Source organism: Oncorhynchus clarkii, chromosome 7, assembly GCF_045791955.1.
Source record: "Oncorhynchus clarkii lewisi isolate Uvic-CL-2024 chromosome 7, UVic_Ocla_1.0, whole genome shotgun sequence".
Classification (NCBI taxonomy): Eukaryota; Metazoa; Chordata; class Actinopteri; order Salmoniformes; family Salmonidae; genus Oncorhynchus; species Oncorhynchus clarkii.
Genome location: NC_092153.1, coordinates 75,470,247 through 75,493,951, shown reverse-complemented (window position 1 = coordinate 75,493,951; position 23,705 = coordinate 75,470,247). Strand labels below are relative to the sequence as shown.

The 23,705-nt window shown below is 42.5% G+C and overlaps 1 protein-coding gene across 1 annotated transcript in view; it reads right to left on the bottom strand.

The window, feature by feature from the left end:
- Positions 1-5,301: 5,301 nt before the first annotated feature.
- Positions 5,302-23,705, bottom strand: part of LOC139413851 (E3 ubiquitin-protein ligase rnf213-alpha-like) — a 74,282-nt gene continuing 55,878 nt past the window's right edge. Inside the window, exons 42-68 of the mRNA XM_071161664.1 lie at positions 21,980-22,100; positions 21,346-21,446; positions 20,929-21,108; positions 20,677-20,843; positions 18,166-18,268; positions 17,922-18,036; positions 17,620-17,806; positions 16,759-16,955; positions 15,863-15,985; positions 15,613-15,723; positions 14,493-14,735; positions 14,175-14,268; positions 13,343-13,377; positions 13,149-13,252; positions 12,885-13,041; positions 12,374-12,548; positions 11,917-12,011; positions 11,253-11,501; positions 10,977-11,106; positions 10,751-10,831; positions 10,377-10,557; positions 9,943-10,144; positions 9,752-9,829; positions 9,444-9,641; positions 9,092-9,184; positions 8,640-8,818; positions 5,302-6,391 (exon numbers count right to left, since the gene is read on the bottom strand). Coding sequence (XP_071017765.1) covers positions 6,241-6,391; positions 8,640-8,818; positions 9,092-9,184; positions 9,444-9,641; positions 9,752-9,829; positions 9,943-10,144; positions 10,377-10,557; positions 10,751-10,831; positions 10,977-11,106; positions 11,253-11,501; positions 11,917-12,011; positions 12,374-12,548; positions 12,885-13,041; positions 13,149-13,252; positions 13,343-13,377; positions 14,175-14,268; positions 14,493-14,735; positions 15,613-15,723; positions 15,863-15,985; positions 16,759-16,955; positions 17,620-17,806; positions 17,922-18,036; positions 18,166-18,268; positions 20,677-20,843; positions 20,929-21,108; positions 21,346-21,446; positions 21,980-22,100 — 3,850 coding nt within the window. The 3' untranslated portion in view covers positions 5,302-6,240. The remainder of the gene's footprint in view (positions 6,392-8,639; positions 8,819-9,091; positions 9,185-9,443; positions 9,642-9,751; positions 9,830-9,942; positions 10,145-10,376; positions 10,558-10,750; positions 10,832-10,976; positions 11,107-11,252; positions 11,502-11,916; positions 12,012-12,373; positions 12,549-12,884; positions 13,042-13,148; positions 13,253-13,342; positions 13,378-14,174; positions 14,269-14,492; positions 14,736-15,612; positions 15,724-15,862; positions 15,986-16,758; positions 16,956-17,619; positions 17,807-17,921; positions 18,037-18,165; positions 18,269-20,676; positions 20,844-20,928; positions 21,109-21,345; positions 21,447-21,979; positions 22,101-23,705) is intronic.

The window sequence follows — 23,705 nt, the reverse complement described above, 5'->3', positions numbered from 1 at the left end:
CCAGAACAAATGGTCTATTGAATCTGTATCCTCACAACAAAATCTGCACAGCTGCGATTATTGTATGCCCCAAATATTCAACATTGTTTTGGTGTCAAGAATTCTGTATGATAATTTTAGCTGAAAAGCACGAAGTCTTGAATCTTGTGTCCTTTTATATATCAACGCATATAAAATCTAACTATTTGTCACATGCGCCGAATACAACAGACCTTACAGTGGAATGCTTACTTACAAGCCCTTAACCAACACTGCAGTTTTAAGAAAATACAAACAAAAAAAAGTTTTTAAAAAAAGTAAGAGATAAGAAAAACAAATAATTAAGAGAGCAGCAGTAAATAACAATAGCGGGGCTTTATACAGGGGGTACTGGTACAGAGTCAATGTGTCAATGTGCAGGGGCACCGGTGTCGAGGTAATTTCAGATAATTATGTACATGCAGGTAGGGTTGTTAAAGTGGCTATGCATAGATAATAACAGAGAGTAGTAGCAGCGTGGGGGGCGCAAATAGTCTGGGTAGCCATTTGATTAGCTGTTCAGGAGCCTTATGGCTTGGGGGAAGCTGTTTAGAAGCCTCTTGAACCTAGACTTGGCACTCCGGTACCACTTGCCGTGCGGTAGCAGAGAGAACAGTCTATGACTAGGGTGGCTGGAGACTTTGACAGACTCTACGGCCTTCCTCTGACACCGCCTGTTATAGAGGTCCTGGATGGCAGGAAGCTTGGCCACGGTAAAGTACTGGGCCGTACGCACCACACTCTGTAGTGCCTTGCGGTCGGAGGCCAAGCAGTTGCCATACCAGGCAGTGATGCAACCCATCAGGATGCTCTCGATGGTGCAGCTGTAACATTTTTGAGGATCTGAGGACCCATGCCAAATCTTTTCAGTCCCCTGAGGGAGAATAGGTTTTGTCATGCCCTCCCTCTTCAAGACTGTCTTGGTCTGGCCACAATCATCTCCTTTGTCTTGATCATGTTAAGGGAGAGGTTGTTGTCCTTGCACCACATGGTCAGGTCTCTGACCTCCTCCCTATAGGCTGTCTCATCGTTGTCTGTGATCAGGCCTACCACTGTTGTGTCATCAGCAAACTTAATGATGGTATTGGAGTTGTGCCTGGCCATGCAGTCATGAGTGAACAAGGAGTACAGGAGGGGACAGAGCACGCACCCCTGAGGGGCCCCTGTGTTGACGATCAGCGTAGCGGATGTGTTGTTACCTACCCTTACCACCTAGGGGCGGCCCGTCAGGAAGTCTAGGATCCAGTTGCAGAGGGAGCTGTTTAGTCCCAGGGTCCTTAGCTTAGTGATGAGTTTTGAGGGTACTATGGTGTTCAACATAGTGTAGCGCTGTAGTCAATGAATAGCATTCTCACATAGGTGTTTATTTTGTCCAGGTGGGAAAGGGCAGTGTGGAGAGCAATAGAGATTGCATCATCTGTGGATCTGTTGGTGCAGTATGCAAATTGCAATGGGTCTAGGGTTTCTGGGATAATGGTGTTGATGTGAGCCATTACCAGCCTTTCAAAGCATTAAATGGCTACAGACGTTAGTGCTATGGGTCCGTGGTCATTTAGGCAGGTTACCTTAATGTTCTTGGGCACAGGGACTATGGTGGTCTGCTTGAAACATGTTGGTATTACAGACTCAGACAGGGAGAGGTTGAAAATGTCAGTGAAGACACTTGCCAGTTGATCAGTGCATGAGTACACGTCCTGGTAATCCGTCTGGCCCAGCGGCCTTGTGAATGTTGACCTGTTTAAAGCTCTTACTCACATCGGCTGCGGAGAGCGTGATCACGCAGTCATCCAGAACAGTTGATGCTCTCATGCATGTTTCAGTGTTACTTGTCTCGAATCGAGCATAGAAGTTATTTAGCTCATCTGGTAGGCTTGTGTCACTGGGCAGCTCTCGGCTATGCTTCCCTTTGTAGTCTGTAATAGTTTGCAAGCGCTGCCACATCCGACGAGCGTCGGAGCCAGTGTAGTACGATTCATTCTTAGTCCTGTATTGATGCTTTGCTGTTTGATGGTTAGTCGGAGGGCATAGTGGGATTTCTTATAAGCTTCCAGGTTAGAGTCCCGCTCCTTGAAAGTGGCAGCTCTACCCTTTAGCTCAGTGCAGATGTTACCTGTAATCCATTGCTTCTGGTTGGGGTATGTACGTACAGTCACTGTGGGGACGACATCCTCGATGCACTTATTGATAAAGCCAGTGACTGATGTGGCGTACTCCTCAATGTCATCGGAAGAATCACGTACCATATTCCAGTTATAGCAAAACAGTCCTGTAGTTTAGCATCTGATTCGTCTGACCAATTTTTTATAGACCGAGTCACTGGTGCTTCCTGCTTTCATTTTTAGCTTGTAAGCAGGAATCAGGAGGATAGAGTTATGGTCAGATTTGCCAAATGGAGGGCGAGGGAGAGCTTTGTACGCGTCTCTGTGTGTGGAGTAGAGGTGGTCTAGAATTTTGTTTACCTCTGATTGCACATTTAACATGTTGATAGAAATTCGGTAAAACTGATTTAAGTTTCCCTGCATTAAAGTCCCCAGCCAGTAGGAACACCGCCTCTGGATGAGCGCGGTTTCCTGTTTGCGTATGAATACAGCTCATTTAGTGTGGTTTTAGTTCCAACCTCGCTCTGTGGTGGTATATAGACAGCTACGAAAAAAACCAGATGAAAACTCTCTGGGTAAATAGTGAGGTCTGTAGCTTATCATAAGATACTCCACCTCAGGTGAGCAAAACTTTGAGATATACCCTGCACCATGGAATTGGTACATCAAAAATCTCTTCCCAATTTTTTTGCAATATGTTTGGCACAGCTGTCAACATCCTGGTCCTCAAATGAAACTGGTATACTTTCCTATTTATGCGATTTGTATTCCTCTGCCAGTTTTGATCCTTTAAATTGGGCAGACAGATCAGTTCCCTACCTCCTCCCACTGCCACCTGCCTCCTCCATTTTTAGGTTAATCAATTGGCTGTAATCTGAGACTAGAATCTAGTTATGGTAAGGTTTGAAATAGGTATAGCCAGTTATAATTATAATGGTTTAGTAGATTATAAAAAAAGATAATCAGTCTTTACCTGGCTAAAACAAAAGGAATATAACATATACTGTTTACAGGAAACTCACTCTACATCCTTATGTAACGGAGCATTTCAATCGGTGAGGTCACTTGCTCTGAGACCTTGAAGTAGTAGTTCCCCTTGCTCTTTTGTGGAGCGATGGGTAACGATGCTTCGTGGGTGAATGTTGTTGATGTGTGCAGAGGGTCCCTGGTTCGCGACGGGACGGTCTAAAGTCATACTGTTACACTTATATGAAGTTGCGTAGGAAAGGGGTGGTGAAATCATTTTCTGTCATGGACAAAGGAACTCAAAAGGTGTGTGATGAACAAAAATTTCGATCTGAACATGCAAATAGTCAGGAATGACTCGCAAGGAAGGTGGATCCTTTTGAATATGAAAGTGGGTGATAAAAAGAGACATGGCTCATTAATCTATATGGTCCAAATTAGGATGATCCATACCTCTTCGAAAACATTTATACCAATTTATTGAACTTACAGACAACAAATGATCAAATCATTATGGTAGGAGACTATAACACAGTGTTAAGTACCTCAATGGACCGTAAAGGTAATCACTCTACAAACTATCATCACCGTGCCCTTAAGGAAATCACTCTACAAACTATCATCACCGTGCCCTTAAGGAAATCACAAATATTATGGACACATTAAAAATAGTGAATATTTGGAGACTAAAAATCCCTGACCTAGTGAGATATACATGGAGGAGACTTAATCAAGCTAGTAGTCTTGACTACATTCCTGTCTCTTTCTTTCATCAAAGTTTTTAAAAGTATTGATAGGAGACAGAATGCGATCGGAGTCTACGTGCGTAACATGAAGTGAGTATAGCTTTAATATTCAGGATGATAATTGGAATCCATACTGTATCACCATCATTAATATATATATATATATATATATATATATATATATATATATATATATGTTACCTTTATTTAAATAGGTAAGTCAGTTAAGAACAATTCTTATTTACAATGACGCCTACACCGGCAAAACCCAGACGACGCTGGGACTGGGACCAATCACGGCAGGTTGTGGTACAGCCTGTTGTGGTAAAGCCATCATAGTTGCATCATAGTTACATTTAACATACTTTTCATAGAAAAACACATCCGAGTATTTTCATAGCAATTGACTTTTCACATGATTATGAAAGAGACCTTGCATTATTATAGAAACGGGTTCACTACAGTACAAATGTATCCCATAAAAAATGTTATTATTCCCCAACGTCCCCGTTCTGATATCTTCCCATTGCTTGCTGTAAACATAGATAAACATGTAGACAAAGACATACAAAAGATATACAAACAAAAAACGCTCTAGACAATAGAGAATGAGAGAGTGAGAGGAGAGAGATCAAGTGTGTGTGTGTATGCATCCATATGTGTAAACCAGCGGGTAGAGTGTGTTTGTGCACATATCAACTTCATAGTGTTCAGATATTTTTAGTCCCCATAATTTTTCCCGTAGCCTGACATCCCCATAGAATTTAGTACCACCATGGTGTTATGGAGCTGTCTCTGAAGAGCTGTCAGTCTATAAAGAGTTTGTCTACAATGAGAAAGGCACGCTTAAAAACCTTTCCCTCTGTTGCCTCTGTACAGGATACAGCCTCTTGGAGAAATGGATCATTCAGACCGAGTTTGATCCCTTTAAGCTCCCTTCCCCTGCTTTTGATCAGCTCCTTTTGTTGGTAGTGTTTCATTTTTGCGTGATTGGTCGGGGACCCTTGGTCTTGTCGCTGCGAGCTCCACGTCTGTGCACTCGGTGGAAAGTCACCTTGTTTACAGTCTCTAGAGGAAGTCTCAAGACAGATAGCATGAACTCTCTGATCGCTCCCCTTAGATAGTTTGTTAACTATTAAATGAGGAATAATTATACAATATTTAATACAAGGCCTGTTATTAATTAATGATGTACATATAACAATTAATTCTAATATGGTTTATACATATAAATATTTACTAATGCTAAATGAATACATGAACCAATTACATGTAATCATGTATTAACAGTTTATTAATTAAAATCTTACGCAACAATTTGAAGGTCTGCTTAAATAGGTTATAAGCTATCTAAGCAAACCTTCAAATAAATTAAATATGACCCATTGGCAATGGCAAGTTAGTGAAATGAGGGTATTATCTAGGCTTGTACATTAAGTATATGACCAGCAAAGGCGTGACAAACATCCCTCTTGACAGCACCAGCCCTTTTATTTCAAGATGCCATGATTTGGACACATTTTTTTTAAACAAATGGAAGAAGATAATGTAGTCATATTCAACCAGAATACATTAAAACCAGGCAGATAAAAATTATTAGGTCATGTATTTAACAAACTTGATTTTAGATCTTCAGGACTGTAAATGACAAAATGTGGGCCAATAGCACCCTCAAGCGGATGCTTATTGCACTGATCTGAACATAATGTTTGGAAATATTAACTTTAAAATAACACCAACCACCAATATTGTCCCAAAATATAAACCCATTTAAAAGTAGAATGTGTAAAAGAGAAGAGCACAACATAAACATGTGGTAAACATAAAAACGGCACTGGAGTTAGTTTCTCAAATAATGTACAAAATATTTCCCACTAAATAAACATCCAATAACAAAAATGATTGCATAAAACATTCTGTAAACACAGTTTGGTTAAAATAAGGCTTGATTCAATCCGTTTACCTGAAGTCCACCACTACGGCGCGCTTAAAATGTAAAGGTCATTTCCAATTGAGCCGACATATGCAGCGTTTACCGTGACTGCCGTCTCATGCGAACGCAGGAACAATGCCTTTAATATTCAATTGCGCTATTGCCCTGAACATCAGCGATACGTATTGAACCAACCCCATAGTCTGAGCAAAAAAAATGATATTTGGAATGTTTTCCTGAGAAAATGTTGCATTCAAGGCAGGTTTTGTAAGGCGAAAGGCAAGATTCCCCACATACCAGTTATAAATCCTCTTAGTATCTAAGTATGGTGTGTCAGTGTGGCACATACTGTGAGACCACTGGAGAAAGCACATACATCTATCTATACAGCATACAATCAGAAGCACTTGTGTTCTATTCTAACATTTCCCCGGTGATCCAGTGTAGTCCTTTACAAATCACGTTCAGGTGGAATCGATTACATCATCCATTCTTGTTTGTAAGTCACAGTAAATTTCCAGGTCTCCACAATCTGTGAGAGGAGTATCTCGTCAGGGAAGGAAGCCTCCACGTCAGGAGGGACTTGTACTTCTTTGCGGTCCATGTATGCAGTCAAAGTCTCTTTGACACTAGAATGAGAGAAAGAAGACAAAACAGGTTGTGATTTCAGACCTCGGAACTGTAACGCAGGGAGTCAGGAAGCAGGAAGCAGGAAGCAGGTGCAGATGGTGATTTTAATAATACCGAACATGGAGTGTTACAAAAACAATTCTGAACCAATACTGCCTGAAGAGTGATGCTAGATAAAGGGGGTAGTGATGGAGTCCAGGTGTGGCTAATGAGTGTTCCCAGGACCGGTGGAGAGTAGACCGGGGACTTTGAGCGCCATAGAGAGCGAGCGGGAGTAGACGTGACAATGTTGTTCAGTCAAGGGGATCAAATACCATCAAAATACAGTGCCTTGCGAAAGTATTCGGACCCTTGAACTTTGCGACCTTTTGCCACATTTCAGGCTTCAAACATAAAGATATAAAACTGTATTTTTTTGTGAAGAATCAACAACAAGTGGGACACAATCATGAAGTGGAACGACATTTATTGGATATTTCAAACTTTTTTAACAAATCAAAAACTGAAAAATTGGGCGTGCAAAATTATTCAGCCCCTTTACTTTCAGTGCAGCAAACTCTCTCCAGAAGCTCAGTGAGGATCTCTGAATATCCAATGTTGACCTAAATGACTAATAATGATAAATACAATCCACCTGTGTGTAATCAAGTCTCCGTATAAATGCACCTGCACTGTGATAGTCTCAGAGCTCAGTCAAAAGCGCAGAGAGCATCATGAAGAACAAGGAACACACCAGGCAGGTCCGAGATACCGTTGTGAAGAAGTTTAAAGCCAGATTTGGATACAAAAAGATTTCCCAAGCTTTAAACATCCCAAGGAGAACTGTGCAAGCGATAATATTGAAATGGAAGGAGTATCAGACCACTGCAAATCTACCAAGACCTGGCCGTCCCTCTAAACTTTCAGCTCATACAAGGAGAAGACTGATCAGAGATGCAGCCAAGAGGCCCATGATCACTCTGGATGAACTGCAGAGATCTACAGCTGAGGTGGGAGACTCTGTCCATAGGACAACAATCAGTCGTATATTGCACAAATCTGGCCTTTATGGAAGTGTGGCAAGAAGAAAGCCATTTCTTAAAGATATCCATAAAAAGTGTTGTTTAAAGTTTGCCACAAGCCACCTGGGAGACACACCAAACATGTGGAAGAAGGTGCTCTGGTCAGATGAAACCAAAATTGAACTTTTTGGCAACAATGCAAAACGTTATGTTTGGCGTAAAAGCAACACAGTTTGAAATATCCAATAAATGTCGTTCCACTTCATGATTGTGTCCCACTTGTTGTTGATTCTTCACAAAAAAATACAGTTTTATATCTTTATGTTTGAAGCCTGAAATGTGGCAAAAGGTCGCAAAGTTCAAGGGGGCCGAATACTTTCGCAAGGCACTGTATGTGAAGTCACATCTGCCTTTCTTCGACATTAGATCTGCAACTTTAGCCCTCCCATTGTGAATGTGGCTTCACATCCAAGGCTAATGTATGTATTTGGCAGCTGCATGTCACATGCACTTAAAATGCAAATGTCCCTTTTCATGAGTTACAATGATGCTTTGGAATTGGAAGACCTCGGGAGTAGCCCCTGTTCCCGCCCACACTTGCTGTCTATCCTCAGGACTAGCCCCTGTTCCCGCCCACACTTGCTGTCTATCCTCGGGAGTAGCCCCTGTTCCCGCCCACACTTGCTGTCTATCCTCGGGAGTAGCCCCTGTTCCCGCCCACACTTGCTGTCTATCCTCGGGAGTAGCCCCTGTTCCCGGCCCACACTTGCTGTCTATCCTCGGGAGTAGCTCCTGTTTCCGCCCACACTTGCTGTCTATCCTCGGGAGTAGCCCCTGTTCCCGCCCACACTTGCTGTCTATCCTCGGGAGTAGCCCCTGTTCCCGCCCACACTTGCTGTCTATCCTCGGGAGTAGCCCCTGTTCCCGGCCCACACTTGCTGTCTATCCTCGGGAGTAGCTCCTGTTTCCGCCCACACTTGCTGTCTATCCTCGGGAGTAGACCCTGTTCCCGCCCACACTTGCTGTCTATCCTCGGGAGTAGCCCCTGTTCCCGCCCACACTTGCTGTCTATCCTCGGGAGTAGCCCCTGTTCCCGCCCACACTTGCTGTCTATCCTCGGGAGTAGCCCCTGTTCCCGCCCACACTTGCTGTCTATCCTCGGGAGTAGCCCCTGTTCCCGCACACACTTGCTGTCTATCCTCGGGAGTAGCCCCTGTTCCCACCCACACTTGCTGTCTATTCTCACCTCCAGTGTGGTCCATAGGTATCCGAGGCACGAGGGCTCTCCAGGTTCAGCAGGAGGAACTCGTGCATCTCCAGCAGCCAGGTGTTGATGTTCCCCACGGTGATGAAACCTTGGAGCAGCTTCTTCTGCTCCTCCTCCAGGTGCTTCTGGTACTCAGCCGAGACCCCAGAGAATGGGTCCTTCAGGAGGGAAGATAGAGGAAGGAATCTCAGAGTTATCCAGACCAACAGTGGTATCATACAGAATGACTGGGAATCAACCCCAATGATGGCGATAGATTCACCCTTCCTCATCTGTGCAAATCGTTACTTAAAATTGACCAAAGTAATATGTTAGGGTTGAAAAACACTGAAACATCTCTCAGCAATGATTGCAATGATAGAGCCGGCGAGTTCTTTTTAGGATGATTGTGTCACGTATTACTACAGTATGTGTGATAAGCTGTTGGTTACCTTCTTCAGACTCTTCAGCATGTTCTCTGATTTGAGGGAAGAGAGGAGCTGCCACAGAGCCACACAGTGCTTCAGACTGCATCTGCCCAGAGCCTAAGGAAATGGGGCAGCACAGAGCACACACGTTAGACTACATGTACGGAATACTGGCAACATGACTGGTACACTGGATACAACGCAGATCTTTTGAATCTCAGTACAGTAGGACCTTAGAGATAAGAACACATTAGAAGGGAGGTTTGCATGTTCAGTTGACCAGGCAATCTAACTCTTAGGTTTGTATCTTAGAGGTTGTACTGTATTTCTTTCTAGCTCATCAATCTGACACACAATATCAAATAAACATGGTCACCTTTAAGAAGTGTGGTTCGGTCTGCTCGCTCATCCTGAGCGTGTCCTCCAGGTAACGCACCAAGGGCATGTGGGTGTCTCCCCCAGTCATGGACAGGAAGCCCAGAGCCAGCTCCATAGCCTTCAGGGCATCACACACCTCACTGTACGACTCCAGATCCCTGGACAGGGCTGTGAGGGTCAGGGACGGCAGACGCTCCTGGGAAAACAACGATGACATTGTACCACTGAAATGTGATATGTATTCACATGACGTCACAATGGTGTGTCAACAAATACAAGTAATAATAATGCTTCCGTAAAACTTACCTGAGACACTTTTCCTTTCACTGTTTTCAAAATGCTTTCGTAATCTCTTTCATGTCTGGTGACCAAAATCGGGATTCCCTGAAAGTCAACACATTGGATTCAGTAAGTGATGCATTGCTTTCGTTTTTCCAGTCATTTCAGATCTGTAAGCACCAGAGGGTCTGGGGCCTTAATTAGAAGCCAGGACTCACAGTTAGTGTGATGAGGGGTTTGCCCTGCAGGAAGCGGGTTAGGACCTGCTGCTGGATCTTGTGAAGGTCGTACTCAGACAGGGTCTCCTTGCCACGCTCCAGGCTGTACTGGCAGTTTGACAGCACCAGGGGCAGCAGGTCCTTCTCCACTTCATAGCGGATCACATGCAGATCTGTCAGCTCTGACAGACTCACCTTGTAGCTGTTGGAGCAGAAAGTACTTTGAGACCTTTTAATATCCCTGGATAAACTGGCTGACGGCTGTGCAGTAAACAAATCCAGTGTTAGTTCCAAATATCTTTCATTTCCATTCTACCTTAAAAAAATATATTTTCATTATTGTGTTTAGAGTCAAGGTTGGGGGTGGGTGGGGTTTGTTTGGGATGAGGGTGGGTGGCATGGGAGGGGTGATTGGTTCCTTGGCAGTGCTGTACCTGGTGTCTTCCCCTGTGTGGCGGTCCACAGCGTGAAGCAGCTCATTGTGCAGGGCCACCAGGTGACTGAGCAGAGCGGTGGAACACAGGCCTGGACCCTGGCGCCGTGGCAGGAGGTACTGGAGGTCACTGTCCTGGTCCAAATTATCCTTCCAGAACTCTTCTGGGATCTTTATTTCACCTGCACATCCAAACACACAAAGTGAAAAAAAATGATGTCCAAAATGGTTCCCTATTGCCTACATAGTGCACTACTTCCAACCGGGGCCCTATGTAGAGAATAGGGTGCCATTTCGGGCACAGACAATGTTCCAGTTGTACGGCCAACTTTGTCCTGCTTTACAGAGGACTGTAGTCAAAGAAGGGTAACTCACTGGTGGCTACTGACAATCTGAGCAAGTTCCATGTATTCAGGAAGATCTGGATTCGTTTCTCATAGCACACTCTCATCGGTGCTGTTAGAAGACAAAACCCCATAAATTATATCACTAAATTCTGCTTTTCATAAGTTAGTCTCAAATTGGCAATCGGCAATAATATGATGATAACTATGCTGCATAGCGTGAAGGATGGATCATTCTGATGGACAGTTGACGTTACCTGACTGTTTCTGGATGAACTCTCTAATGGAGTCATTCATCAGGTCTGATGACCTCTGGAACCTTTTCACCAGACTCTTCTGCAGGGCCAGGATATCTGGAAGGAACCTCACCAGCCGGAACTCTGCCTCCTGCGAAAATTCCCAAAAATATATGGAAAATGCAGGAGATCATATGAGTTAAATGTCACAGACTCACTCAGAAACTATTCAAATATGCAAGATTTAGAAAATCTATTTACAATAGGAAGAAAGAACACAGGTTTCGTGACGATTACCTTCTGTAGGAATCTCCATAGTAGAGGGAGCTTGTCCTTTCCGTCGTTCTGCTCTACGATGTGGGTGAGGCTGAGTAGGGACACCCTCTCTCTGCAGCTCCACACTCCTGAACAGTGGACCTGGGAGCCCCGAGGTAGCGAGGACAACGGGCACTCATCCCCGAATGTCACCCTCATGATGAAGTTAGAGGAGACACGCGAGTCATTTCTGATTGTGGCATTCACCTCTCTCAGCCGCTGGTCAAGATGCTGTGATGTCAAACACACACAGGTATGTACATACGGACACACACAGGTATGTACATACAGACACACACAGGTATGTACATACAGACACACACAGGTATGTACATACAGACACACACAGGTATGTACATACAGACACACACAGGTATGTACATACAGACACACACAGGTATGTACATACAGACACACACAGGTATGTACATACAGACACACACAGGTATGTACACACAGACACACACAGGTATGTACATACAGACACACACAGGTATGTACACACAGACACACACAAAGTGAAACTCTTTGTCCCTTCAAAGGTGCAATCTTATCTTTGACTTGGAATATAGCTGGAATAAATGTTTTATCAAATAGATCTTTAATCAAACTCTAGCTAACTTCAAATGTTATCCAAAAGTTTCACCTTCAACTGAGGAGTGATGATGTCAGTAGCAACGGTTGACTCCCAGGTATTTCTGGCCTCTTTAGTTGACAGTTGGGAATCATAGCCAGCCATCCCTAGTAACAAAGAGTCCATGAGGTAGCTACTCGTATCTGTGTTATAAGTACGCAGGTATGTGATTTAGATTTTGTTTTTATTTCAAACAATTAACTTGCTTTGACTTTCATTGTTTCAAAATGTTTGGAGAGGAGTGGGAGGCGCTCAACCAAAGTGAGACGAGATGCAACCAAAAAAATCACATTGGTATTTGAAAGGAAAAGGTGCAACTCTCGCTCAGAGTAAAAAATGTGATACTTTATTAGCCTATTCAAGTTCAAATATGATTGTGAATATACAATTAAAAACTTGATTGAGTTAAAATCAGATAATAAAGTATACCTGCCAGAGGGCTTATGAGAGCATTAATGAAAGGCCTTACATGGATTGGTCTGTGGTGACTCCAGGATGGATCTGATTATCAGGTGGATGGCGGTGACCGTGCCATCTGTTCCCTTCCCCAGGGCTTTGGTCACATGATCCATATCCTTTAGCAGGTGAAGGATCAGAAATCCACAGGGGTCAGCAACTGGAGGCTGGATGATCTGCTGGACGGACTAGAAAGAAGAGAGATAATCTTATTATTGAGAAATACTGCATTCCGCAGTTGTCATCTTTTATATATTTTGTCTTTTAGTATTTTCATCTTCTATATGTCATTTTTTTTACATCTCCTTTGTATTTTACTACCATCAAAACCATATAATTAGTAGATAAGCTTAATAATTTATACACTAATTGAGTAGATAATGGCAAATAAACTACTTGAACTTGAATGATAAACAACAACTCTATATTACTCTATATAACTCTATAACCACTATTTTGTAGTTTGGTACACTTTACACAGTGCTAGAAAGAGTGGGCTGGCATTGGCAGACAAGCAGGCATACCTGTGGGTGCTCCGAGGCCCCTAGCAGCATGGCTAGATGGGTGAGCAGCCTGACGAGGGTGAAGGGGGTGAGGGACATGTTTTTGGTGTCCTGGGAGTCTGGGTTGTCCCTCCTCTGAGGATCTCCTAGGATGTGACCAGTCCTTGTCAGATCTCCCCTAAGAGGACAAGTTCAGTCATTCAACATGGGATCTGTCAATCTGATGCTTTAGCAACAATATCAACAGGAAGCCCTTTTTGTAAGCACCACAGGGAACACATTTACCGCTGCAGTCCCATAGCACTGAAACCTCTGACAGGAGCATGGTTCCTCCCTCCAACTACTGCCCCACACTCTAGACAGCGTGCCAGCTGGGTGGGGCGACCACACTGCAAAGAGGGGGTGAATTAGTCTGCTGTGGAGTTTTTTAACATTGTGAATGTTTGTCAATTTAATTATACATTAAGAACTGTGCTTACCTCACCAACAGCACAAGGGTGTCCTTCAGGACAGGCTGTAGAGAACAAAGGTCAATAAAAATTGTAATGTTTAGTTTTGCAATGTTTTACTCAGTATACAACACAACTCATCATTTAATGATTCGGTAACACTTTACCAACATGTATAATGCTTTATATACTTGTCATGTGCATGTATGAGTCATTATAATGTGTTACTATAATGCTTACAATATGTGTTATATGCTGCAATTTTTCAATAGCTGTTGTTTAGTAGGGATCAGTATGAGATACTTCTACATTAGGACACTACTGCAACCTGAAAGCTGAGGTGAATGTTCTTGGTAGTGGATGAAGTGAGCTCGAACAAAACATACAGAAGTTAAGAAAGTGTTTTGTAAATCTAAGTCATTTGTTATTATTCAGGCAAGCTTTACATATTGTAGCATATTGCAGTGAAATGATAAAATCGCCCTCTAGTGGCATCATGGATGGAATGTTATGAATATGTTTCATCATTTCATAATTAATAAACATACCAAAAAAATACTGCTGAAAATCCAGTGTTTTTATGTCAAACGGTTTTGTTATATTTCAGTCTTCTGTGATGTATATAAAGAGTAATATTGGGATACAAACTCAACATTGAATACATCTGAACTTTCTTTAAGCCCATAACCATGAGTGTGAGGTGTATACATTTGTTTCCAAGTAGATTTGTTTAAGACTACCAAGAAACACTGATTTAGCCCACTGCAGTAAAAGGTTAACAAAATCAATGCCACAGGTGAATTGAGAAAGCAGATTTTATAGTTATAGGGCACACCAACATTTATATGGGCACTGTACTTACAATACCAGGTGAGTGCTTGAAGGCCTCCAGTCTGTGTTAAAACCCTTTGGGCCATAGCCAGCATGTCTTCAGGCATCGTGGGAATGAAGGCTCTCTGTTGGAATAGACAGTCCGATAAAGACAGAACTCCCATATTCAACTTGGAATAACATGTTTATGAGAACAATGGCTGCGTTTCGATTCTCCACCATTCTGCTGAAAAAGCATTGGATTGGTGTACGTATTGGCTACAGTGAGTTTCCACCATTGTTTAATCCCTTCGGGAGAAGGGTGGACAATTGGGATGCAGCCAGTATGAGATGGTGAGATGGATCATACCAGCATGTTGTTAGGAGTCAGGCCAAGCTGCTGAAGAGGTGTAAGCACCCCTTCTGTCCCAGTGAGCAACACAGCGGCCAGGTGGACAGTCAGCTCTATAAGGACGTGCTCTGCACCGGTACGACCATTGTGGACATTCAGTTCTCCCATCCTGTTCTGCACCAATGCCATGGCAAAGTCCCTCACTGGCTTGGGATCTAGGTACCTTGAACCCTGGATGAAGTACTCAAGTTCTTGGCAATTCTGAGGGAGGACAGCCATTATGGTTAAATATAACCTCTGTGTATGGACTGAGGGTTCAGTTAGGCATATGAGACATTTCATCCTAACATTTTCTGGGACAATCAAACATATTTTCTGGGACAATCAAGATGGCTTGATTGAGATTTGGGGGGACTTTTTAGGAATCTACGAAAAGGTCACATTTAACTTAAATTAACAACATTATATGAAAATCTAACGTTGAAATGTCACTAGTTGCCCCGTTTCTATCATCAACAACAGAGTCCAATGTGTTCCTACCCTAGGGCTGGGGTGGAGGCCTGTGTTCTTACCCTAGGGCTGGGGTGGAGGCCTGTGTTCCTACCCTAGGGCTGGAGGCCTGTGTTCCTACCTTAGGGCTGGAGTAGAGGCCTGTGTTCCTACCCTAGGGCTGGGGTGGAGGCCTGTGTTCCTACCCTAAGGCTGGAGGCCTGTGTTCCTACCTTAGGGCTGGGTTGGAGTCCTGTGTTCCTACCTTAGGGCTGGGGTGGAGGCCTGTGTTCCTACCTTAGGGCTGGGGTAGAGGCCTGTGTTCCTACCCAAGGGCTGGGGTGGAGGCCTGTGTTCCTACCCAAGGGCTGGGGTAGAGGCCTGTGTTCCTACCCAAGGGCTGGGGTGGAGGCCTGTGTTCCTACCCAAGGGCTGGGGTAGAGGCCTGTGTTCCTACCCTAGGGCTGGGGTGGAGGCCTGTGTTCCTACCCGAGGGCTGGGGTGGAGGCCTGTGTTCCTACCTTAGGGCTGGGGTGGAGGCCTGTGTTCCTACCTTAGGGCTGGGGTGGAGGCCTGTGTTCCTACCTTAGGGCTGGGGTGGAGGCCTGTGTTCCTACCTTAGGGCTGGGGTGGAGGCCTGTGTTCCTACCTTAGGGCTGGGGTGGATGCCTGTGTTGGCTGCTCGGTACAGACTGGTGACTTCTCTGAAAAGAGCCAGCAGGATATACAAGGTCCGCCTCTTTGGAGGTGCAGTACATCTCTATAAACAAAACAAAGACGCAGAGCGGAGGATTATCCACTTATCAATGATGCATTACCTCAGATGATTAGAAATGCTTTCAATAGTAATAGTAATGCACGAGACACTGTTAGAGAGCTGAGTGGAATTGCACTAATACCTCACACTTCTTCTCTATGTCCTCCACAGTGCCCTCTAATACTGCTTTGGCAACAGCCTCCCGTACAGCCAGGTATTGCTCTCCATAGACCAGATACTGGTCCATCTGCCCACCATCTTCATTCTGCACATAATCCCGCAGATGAACAACCATATACAGTATGTGTTAAAAAAAAATAGATATATATCAACTTCATGAATCCTTATAAAAAGTATGGAAAATAAATATGAAATCAAAAAACAGGCAAGTATAATTAAACGATAGAAGTGTGATGACTTGAATTATGACACAATGTGGTATACACATAGAATTTTTGTTGTTGTTGACAATATCGGAATTTTTCATAATGCACATATATGTGTCCAGATTTCTCTGTAGGGGGGTTATTTCAAATGTTAGAGCCTCAAAATTGTATATCTGCAGTTGGAGAAAACATTTGAAAGTTATGCTGCTACACTTAGGAGACAAGTTGGAGAAAATGCCCTTTGAAAAATGTTGATGCAATTTTCACACTTGCTAGAGAGCTATTCTTTGTTTACGCCCATTCAGCATTTTTCACACCCTCTTAAGCCTTAGCCCCATCCGTCTCTTTAAGAAATACATGTAAACGTATGGCCAACCATCAGCATGGTCAACTCCACCATGCCAGACGTGAGGTCCTACTGTGAAGTACGAACGAGCGTCAAACGCTCCCGATCCTGTAACCAGTCACATATATGGTTCTTCGTTGCAAGGGTTTATTTACAGAGAGATCATATGATATATACGTAGTCTTCCATATCACTTTAATATGTACTTGACAATTACTTTAATGAAAGGAAAATAAATACAGGCTTTTTCAACAGTTAAAAATGTGGTTTATAAAACATTTAAGAAAGCCGTATGTTTCTATGCACCTGTTGATGTATCTCTTCAGGGAAAAGCCACCTGTACTCGGCTTCCTTCAGCATCCCCTGGACACACTCTACACCCTGCTGTCTGCTGATGTTGCGGATCAGGTAGACCCGGTACCAGTCGTTCACACTCCTCTCACACAGGTTCCTAACAGCACGAAGAAACTCCTCAACCACATCCTGAGGACTTGCACATACCCCTGAAAGACCAGACACTTCTTTCAGGACATGTCTTGGATCAGTCAGACAAACTTATTGCAAGTGTTTTCAACATTCCCCATGACACACACTTGTGATGGCCTAACAGCCACAATGTTTGTTGTTGCTCTTGTTGCCTCTAAATTCCCTATATTTAAAAATCATTTTAAAGTCCAATTTTTGGTGTGTGGACCTTCGAAAAATAAATCCGATTTGTAATTTTGGTAATCGCATCAGATCCGAGCCCAGTGGTTTCAATAATCTTTATATTGTAAAAAAAAAAACATGTTTTAAATTAATTTATACCAACAAGCTCAATTTTTAACCAACACGGAGTAGAACTTGGGACTCGGGGGTTAATGTTTACATACCCTACATTACTCATCTCATATGTATAAACTGTACTCGATACCATCTACTGCATCTTGCCTATGCCATTCTGTACCATCACTCATTCATATATCTTTATGTACAGTATTCTTTATCCCGTTACACTTGTGTGTATAAGGTAATAGTTTTGGAATTGTTAGGTTAGATTACTTGTTTGTTATTACTGCATTGTCGGAACTAGAATCACAAGCATTTCGCTACACTCGCATTAACATCTGCTAACCATGTGTATGTGACAAATACATTTGATTTGAGCTTTTTAATACATTTTCTCACCAGACAGCATGCTATGGAGAAGGTGTGCAGCCTTGCCCAGGCACAGGCGGACCCTAGCGATCTGCTGCAGGTACTCTATTGTGACCGTCTCAGCCGAGTCAGTGACAGAGTCCAGGAAGTGATGCAAGAACTCAGTCTCTTCCTGAAGGCAGGTGTTTTCTTGTGGCATTCTTTCCAACAATGAGTCCTGCGAAAGAAAGTTGTATAATAGTCATATAGTCATACTGCAGTTGTGGTCTATGTTGTTATTCTGATTGGGCAACAGTCTTGACTGCCTGCATGGACACCCAATCAGATCATACCTCAAGGCAGTTAATGTACAACGCATACAGTTCATTTTTATCTTCTGCATCGACAATGTTGCTCTCTTCTATCGATGTCAAATGCTGCTGCAGATATTCCTTGACTTCATCAAAGCTAAAAAACAAAACACAAATGAGTTAAATTCAGGAAAATGTGTTGACACCATACCTATTCTGAAACCTTGAATTGCGTTACTGGTTACAACAACATTAATGACTTAAGCAGCTTTTCTGGTTCACTCACCTGTACTTGAGCAGGAGTTTGAGTATCACTGATCTCACCACAGGATTTTTGTCCAGAGACTCATCGAATGGTGAGAAATCTTTGGTGTGTATCTGACTTTGTGCTGGTACAAAGACAATAAAATTAGAGCACAGCCACAAACACTCATTGAGTCGTAATCCAATCTGTCAATTGTGTGTGTGTGTGTGTATACCGTTCAAAAGTTTGGGGTTACTTAGAAATGTCATTGTTTTTGAAAGGAAAGCACATTTGTTGTCCATTAAAATAACATGAAATTGATCAGAAATGCAGTGTAGACATTGTTGTAAATGACTAGCTGAAAATGGCTGATTTTTAATGGAATATCTACATATGCGTACAGAGGCTCATTATCAGCAACCATCACTCCTGTGTTCCAATGGCACGTTGTGCTAGCTAATCCAAATTTATCATTTTAAAAGGCTAATTGATCATTAGAAAACCCTTTTGCAATTATGTTAGCACAGTTGACAACTGTTGTCCTGCTTAAAGAAGCAATAAAACTGGCCTTCTTCAGACTAGTTGAGAATCTGGAGCATCAGCATTTGTGAGTTCGATTACAGGCTCAAAATGGCCAGAAACGATTAACTTTCTTCTGAAACTCGTCAGTCTATTCTTGTTCTGAGAAATGCAGGCTATTCCATGCGAGAAATTGCCAAGAAACTGAATATCTCGTACAACGCTGTGTACTATTCCCTTCACAGAACAGCGAAAATTGGCTCTAAACAGAATAGAAAGAGGAGTGGGAGGCCCCAGTGCACAACTGAGCAAGTACAAGTACATTAGAGTGTCAGACGCCTCACAAGTCCTCAACTGGCAGCTTCATTAAATAGTACCCGCAAAACACCAGTCTCAACGTCAACAATGAAGAGGCGACTCCGAGATGCTGGCCTTCTAGGCAGAGTCCCTCTGTCCAGTGTCTGTGTTCTTTTGCCCATCTTAATATCTTATTTTTATTAGCCAGTCTGAGATATGGCTTTTTCTTTGCAACTCTGCCTAGAAGGCCAGCATCCCGGAGTCTCCTCTTCACTGTTGACGTTGAGACTGGTGTTTTGGGCTCTGCGGTTCTATGGTTTTTGCGACTGCACTTGAAGAAACCGGAAAATTTTCCGGATTGACTGACCTTCATATTTTAAAGTAATGGTGGAATGTCGTTTCTCTTTGCTTATTTGAGCTGTTCTTGCCATAATATGGACTTGGTCTTTTACCAAATAGGGCTATCTTCTGTATACCACCCCTACCTTCTCACAACACAACTGATTGGCTCAAACGCATTAAGAAGGAAAGAAATTCAACAAATGAACCTTTAACAAGACACACCTGTTAATTATAATGCATTCCAGGTGACTACTTTATGAAGCTGGCTGAGAGAATGCCAAGAGTTTGCAAAGCTGTTATCAAGGCAAAGGGTGGCTATTTCAAAGAATCTCAAATATAAAATATATTTTGATTTGTTTAACACTTTTCCGGGTTACTACATGATTCCATAAGTATTATTTGTTTCCTATGAACACCGGATTTTCAACATTATTTTTTTTTAATTATGAAAAATACAACATTCCAAAATAGTAAAAATAAATAAAAACCCTGGAATGCGTAGGTGTGTCCAAACTTTTTTTGATTAACAACAACGAGGAGACAGCCTACAGGGAGGAGGTGAGGGTGTCAGGAAAATAACCTCTCACTCAACGTCAACAATACAAAGGAGATGATCGTGGACTTCAGGAGACAGCACGAGGGAGCCCCCCCATCCTCATCGATGGGACAGTAGTGGAGAAGGTGGGAAGTTTTAAGTTCCTCGCGTACACATCACAGACAAACTGAAATGGTCCACCCACAAAGACAGTGTGGTGAAGAAGGTGCAACAGCGCCTCTTCAACCTCGGGAGGCTGAAGAAATTTGGCTTGTCACCTAAAACCCTCACAAACTTCTACAGATGCACAATCGAGAGCATCCTGTCGGGCTGTATCACCGCCTGGTACGGCAACTGCACCGCCCTCAACCACAAGGCTCTCCAGATGGTAGTGCGGTCTGCAGATCACCGGGGGCAAAGCCCTCCAGGACACCTACAGCCCCCGATGTCACAGGAAGGACAAAAAAGATCAAGGACAACAACCAACTGAGCCACTGCCTGTTCACCCCGCTATCATCCAGAAGGCGAGGTCAGTAAAGGTGCTTCAAAGCTGGGACCGAGAGACTGAAAAAGAGCTTCTATCTCAAGGCCATCAGACTGTTAAACTGCCATCATTAACATAGAGAGGCTGCTGCCAACATGCAGACTCAAATCACTGGCCACTTTAATAATGTTTACATATCCTACATTACTCATGTAGTCGTTGTGAATTTGTTAGATTACTTGTTAGATATTACTGCACTGTCGGACTAGAAGCACAAGCATTTCGCTACACTCGCATTAACATCTGCTAACCATGTATGTGACCAATACAATTTGATTTGATTTGGTACTGTATATACGTGTGTTTGGGGGGGTACCTCTGATGAGTGGAATCGGGTCTGTCTCGACCATGAGGAAGGACAACAGCTGCAGGATGACACCCTTTGATGGGGGGATGTTGTCCTTGAAGCACACAGTAGTGACGAGGTTTATGAAAAACGCACTGCAACTCTGTCTGAACTGGCCATTTAGGGTGATGGAAGCTCTGCAAAACCATAGGAGACAGATTAGACACTCACTGAGAAAGTACTGTCCCGGTATCCATAGTCAAAACTGTAAAACACACCCACCGTACGTCTTCAGACACTTTCACCTCAAAGTCATCTGGGAGTTCCTGTTTGCACATGGGGCAGTACATCTGGCCCACGTTGACACGTCTTCTGACACAGGTCAGACAGAAAATATGGTGACAGGGCAGGTCCACGGGGTCCTCTGGTTCCCCCATACACACAGGGCACTGGAGATCAAACCTAAGTGAAACAACATATGGTAATACCATCAAATTCTGTATATCCCTTACAGAAAAACCACATGATTTCACATGTGGAAAATCTAATTTCAAATGTTTTTGGAACACTTTAAATGTGTTCACATGTAAAATTCATGTGTTCTTTCCGTAAGGGACAGCTTATCAGCGACAGCAAATAACATAGAGAAATTATATGAATAACATTTAGAACAAAATAAAGAAACCAATTGCGCCTTACTTGCAAATAAGATCACTTGCTCCTTTCTTGCATGACTTCAGTATTTTAATGACGGCTGCAAAGGGTTCCTCAGATTTGACGTCTGAATGTTTTGACAGAATCTGTCATACAAGATACAAACAGCAGTCCAATAAATGAAGTAGCCCTTTCCTGCAGTCTAATAACCTCGTGGCCTCATGGGTGCAATGTTATTCATATTTTTCATAATGAATAAACTTTTTTTTAAATAAATGCCCGGAAATCAGGTGTTTCTATGATAAACAGCATTGTTATATTTCAGTCTTCTGTGATGTATATAAAGAGTAATATTGGGATGCAAACTCAACATTGAATACATCTGAACTTTCTTTAAGCCCATAACCATGAGTGTGAGGTGTATACATTTCAACTCTATATCTGACATGGTACAGGTGTATTTGTTTTGTAAGCCCATGACCAGTAGATTTGTTTAAGTCTACCAATAAACATTCTGTGTGAGCCTGATTTAGCCCACAAGTTAAATAAGCACAAACATAGGGCAAATATGGGATGAAAATAAGAAAAAACTTAGAGTACAAATGCGAAAATGGTGATATAGAATATCGTTCAGTAGCATGTTAAGTTAGTCAAAACAAAATATACCAGATAAACTTACTTTGCCTAAGGTACGAGTGTGATCAAGGACCAGAGGCTTGAGCTCCCTCTCCTCAAACTCAAAGCCTAGCAGCATGTGTTCCACAAACAGAGAGAGGATGCAGATGTGGTTCCAATTATTACTGGAAACAGAAACAAGGACAAATCGTTATTAATTCTGGGGGTATTAGACATATCTGGGATAAGTACAATTACATTGTATTAAAAGTTTATCATACAGAAAACCTAAAATATTTTTCTTAAAAGTCTACATCAAAAAGAAAGGTCAAAGATGCAACCTATCGGCCAAACTCACAAATGAATACAGGTATTCATATACAGTGCCTTCAGAAAGTATTCATACCCCTTGACTTATTCCACATTTTGTTCTGTTACAGCCTGAATTCAAACATTTTTTTCCGCCTCATATACACACAGTACACCATAATGACTTAAATATACTTTTTTTTTTTCTTGAAAATGAAATACAGAAATATCTAATTTACATAAGTATTCACACCCCTGAGATCATACATGTTAGAATCACCTTTGGCAGCAATTACAGCTGTGAGTGTTTCTGGCTAAGTCTCTTTGCACACCTAGATCGCACAATATTTACACAATATACATTTTAAAAGTCATCAATCTCTGTCAAGTTGGTTGGTTGTTGATCATTGCTAGACCGCCATTTTCAAGTCTTGCCGTAGATTTTCAGCTGATTTAAGTCCCAACTGTAACTTGGCCACTCAGGAACATTCACTGTCTTCTTAGTAAGCAACTCCAGTGTATATTTGGCCTTGTGTTTTAAGTTATTGTCCTGCTGAAAGGCGAATTCATCTCCCAGTGTCTTGTGGAAAGCAGACTGTACCAGGTTTCCCTCTAGGATTTTGCCTGTGCTTATCACTATTCCATTTATTATTATCCTAAAGAACTCCTCAGTCCTTAACCATTTCAAGCATACCCATAACATGATGCAGCCACCACCATGCTTGAACATATTAAGATAGGTTCTCAGTGATGTGCTTTGTTGGATTTGCCCCAAACATAACGCATTGTATTCAGGACATAAAGTTAATTTCTTTGCCAATTGTTTTGAAGTTTTACTTTGTGCCTTATTGAAAACAGGATGCATGTTTGGAATATTTGAATTTTGTACAGGCTTCCTTATTTTCACTCTGTCAATTGTGATAGATTAATTATGTATTTGCATGATTTATTTGATGTTAATTGTTAACAATTAATATGTAACTAATTGTAAGACATTTCTGTCCTACAAATGCTGTGTTTTTATGGTCTCCACTCTAGTTCCCTGCAGCTAATCTGGGCACATGGTCACTAGAGATGGCAAATGAGTTAACGACTGCATTGCATAGACAAGAATGTGTTTTACTAGGGATAGCTTAGGAGTAGAACAATCCCTCATTGTCTCAAAATCATCCTATATTGAGTTAACGACTGCATTGCATAAACAAGAATGTGTTTTACTAGGGATAGTTTAGGAGTAGAACAATCCCTCATTGTCTCAAAATCATCCTTGCAACTGGGAAACTAAGCCAGTGTGGGGTTAAGACAACAACCCCCTGCAGATAACGACCGGATGAACCCAGAGTGGCTTATGATGCCTCTTGATCTGAATGGGAGGGGTGGGACCAGCCATGACTAAGCCTTCTTAGTGTCGGCTATATAAAAAACTCTGCATTTCTGTAAAGGTTAGGCTGCTCGGCCCAACAGTCAAGAGTGTTGGTTTG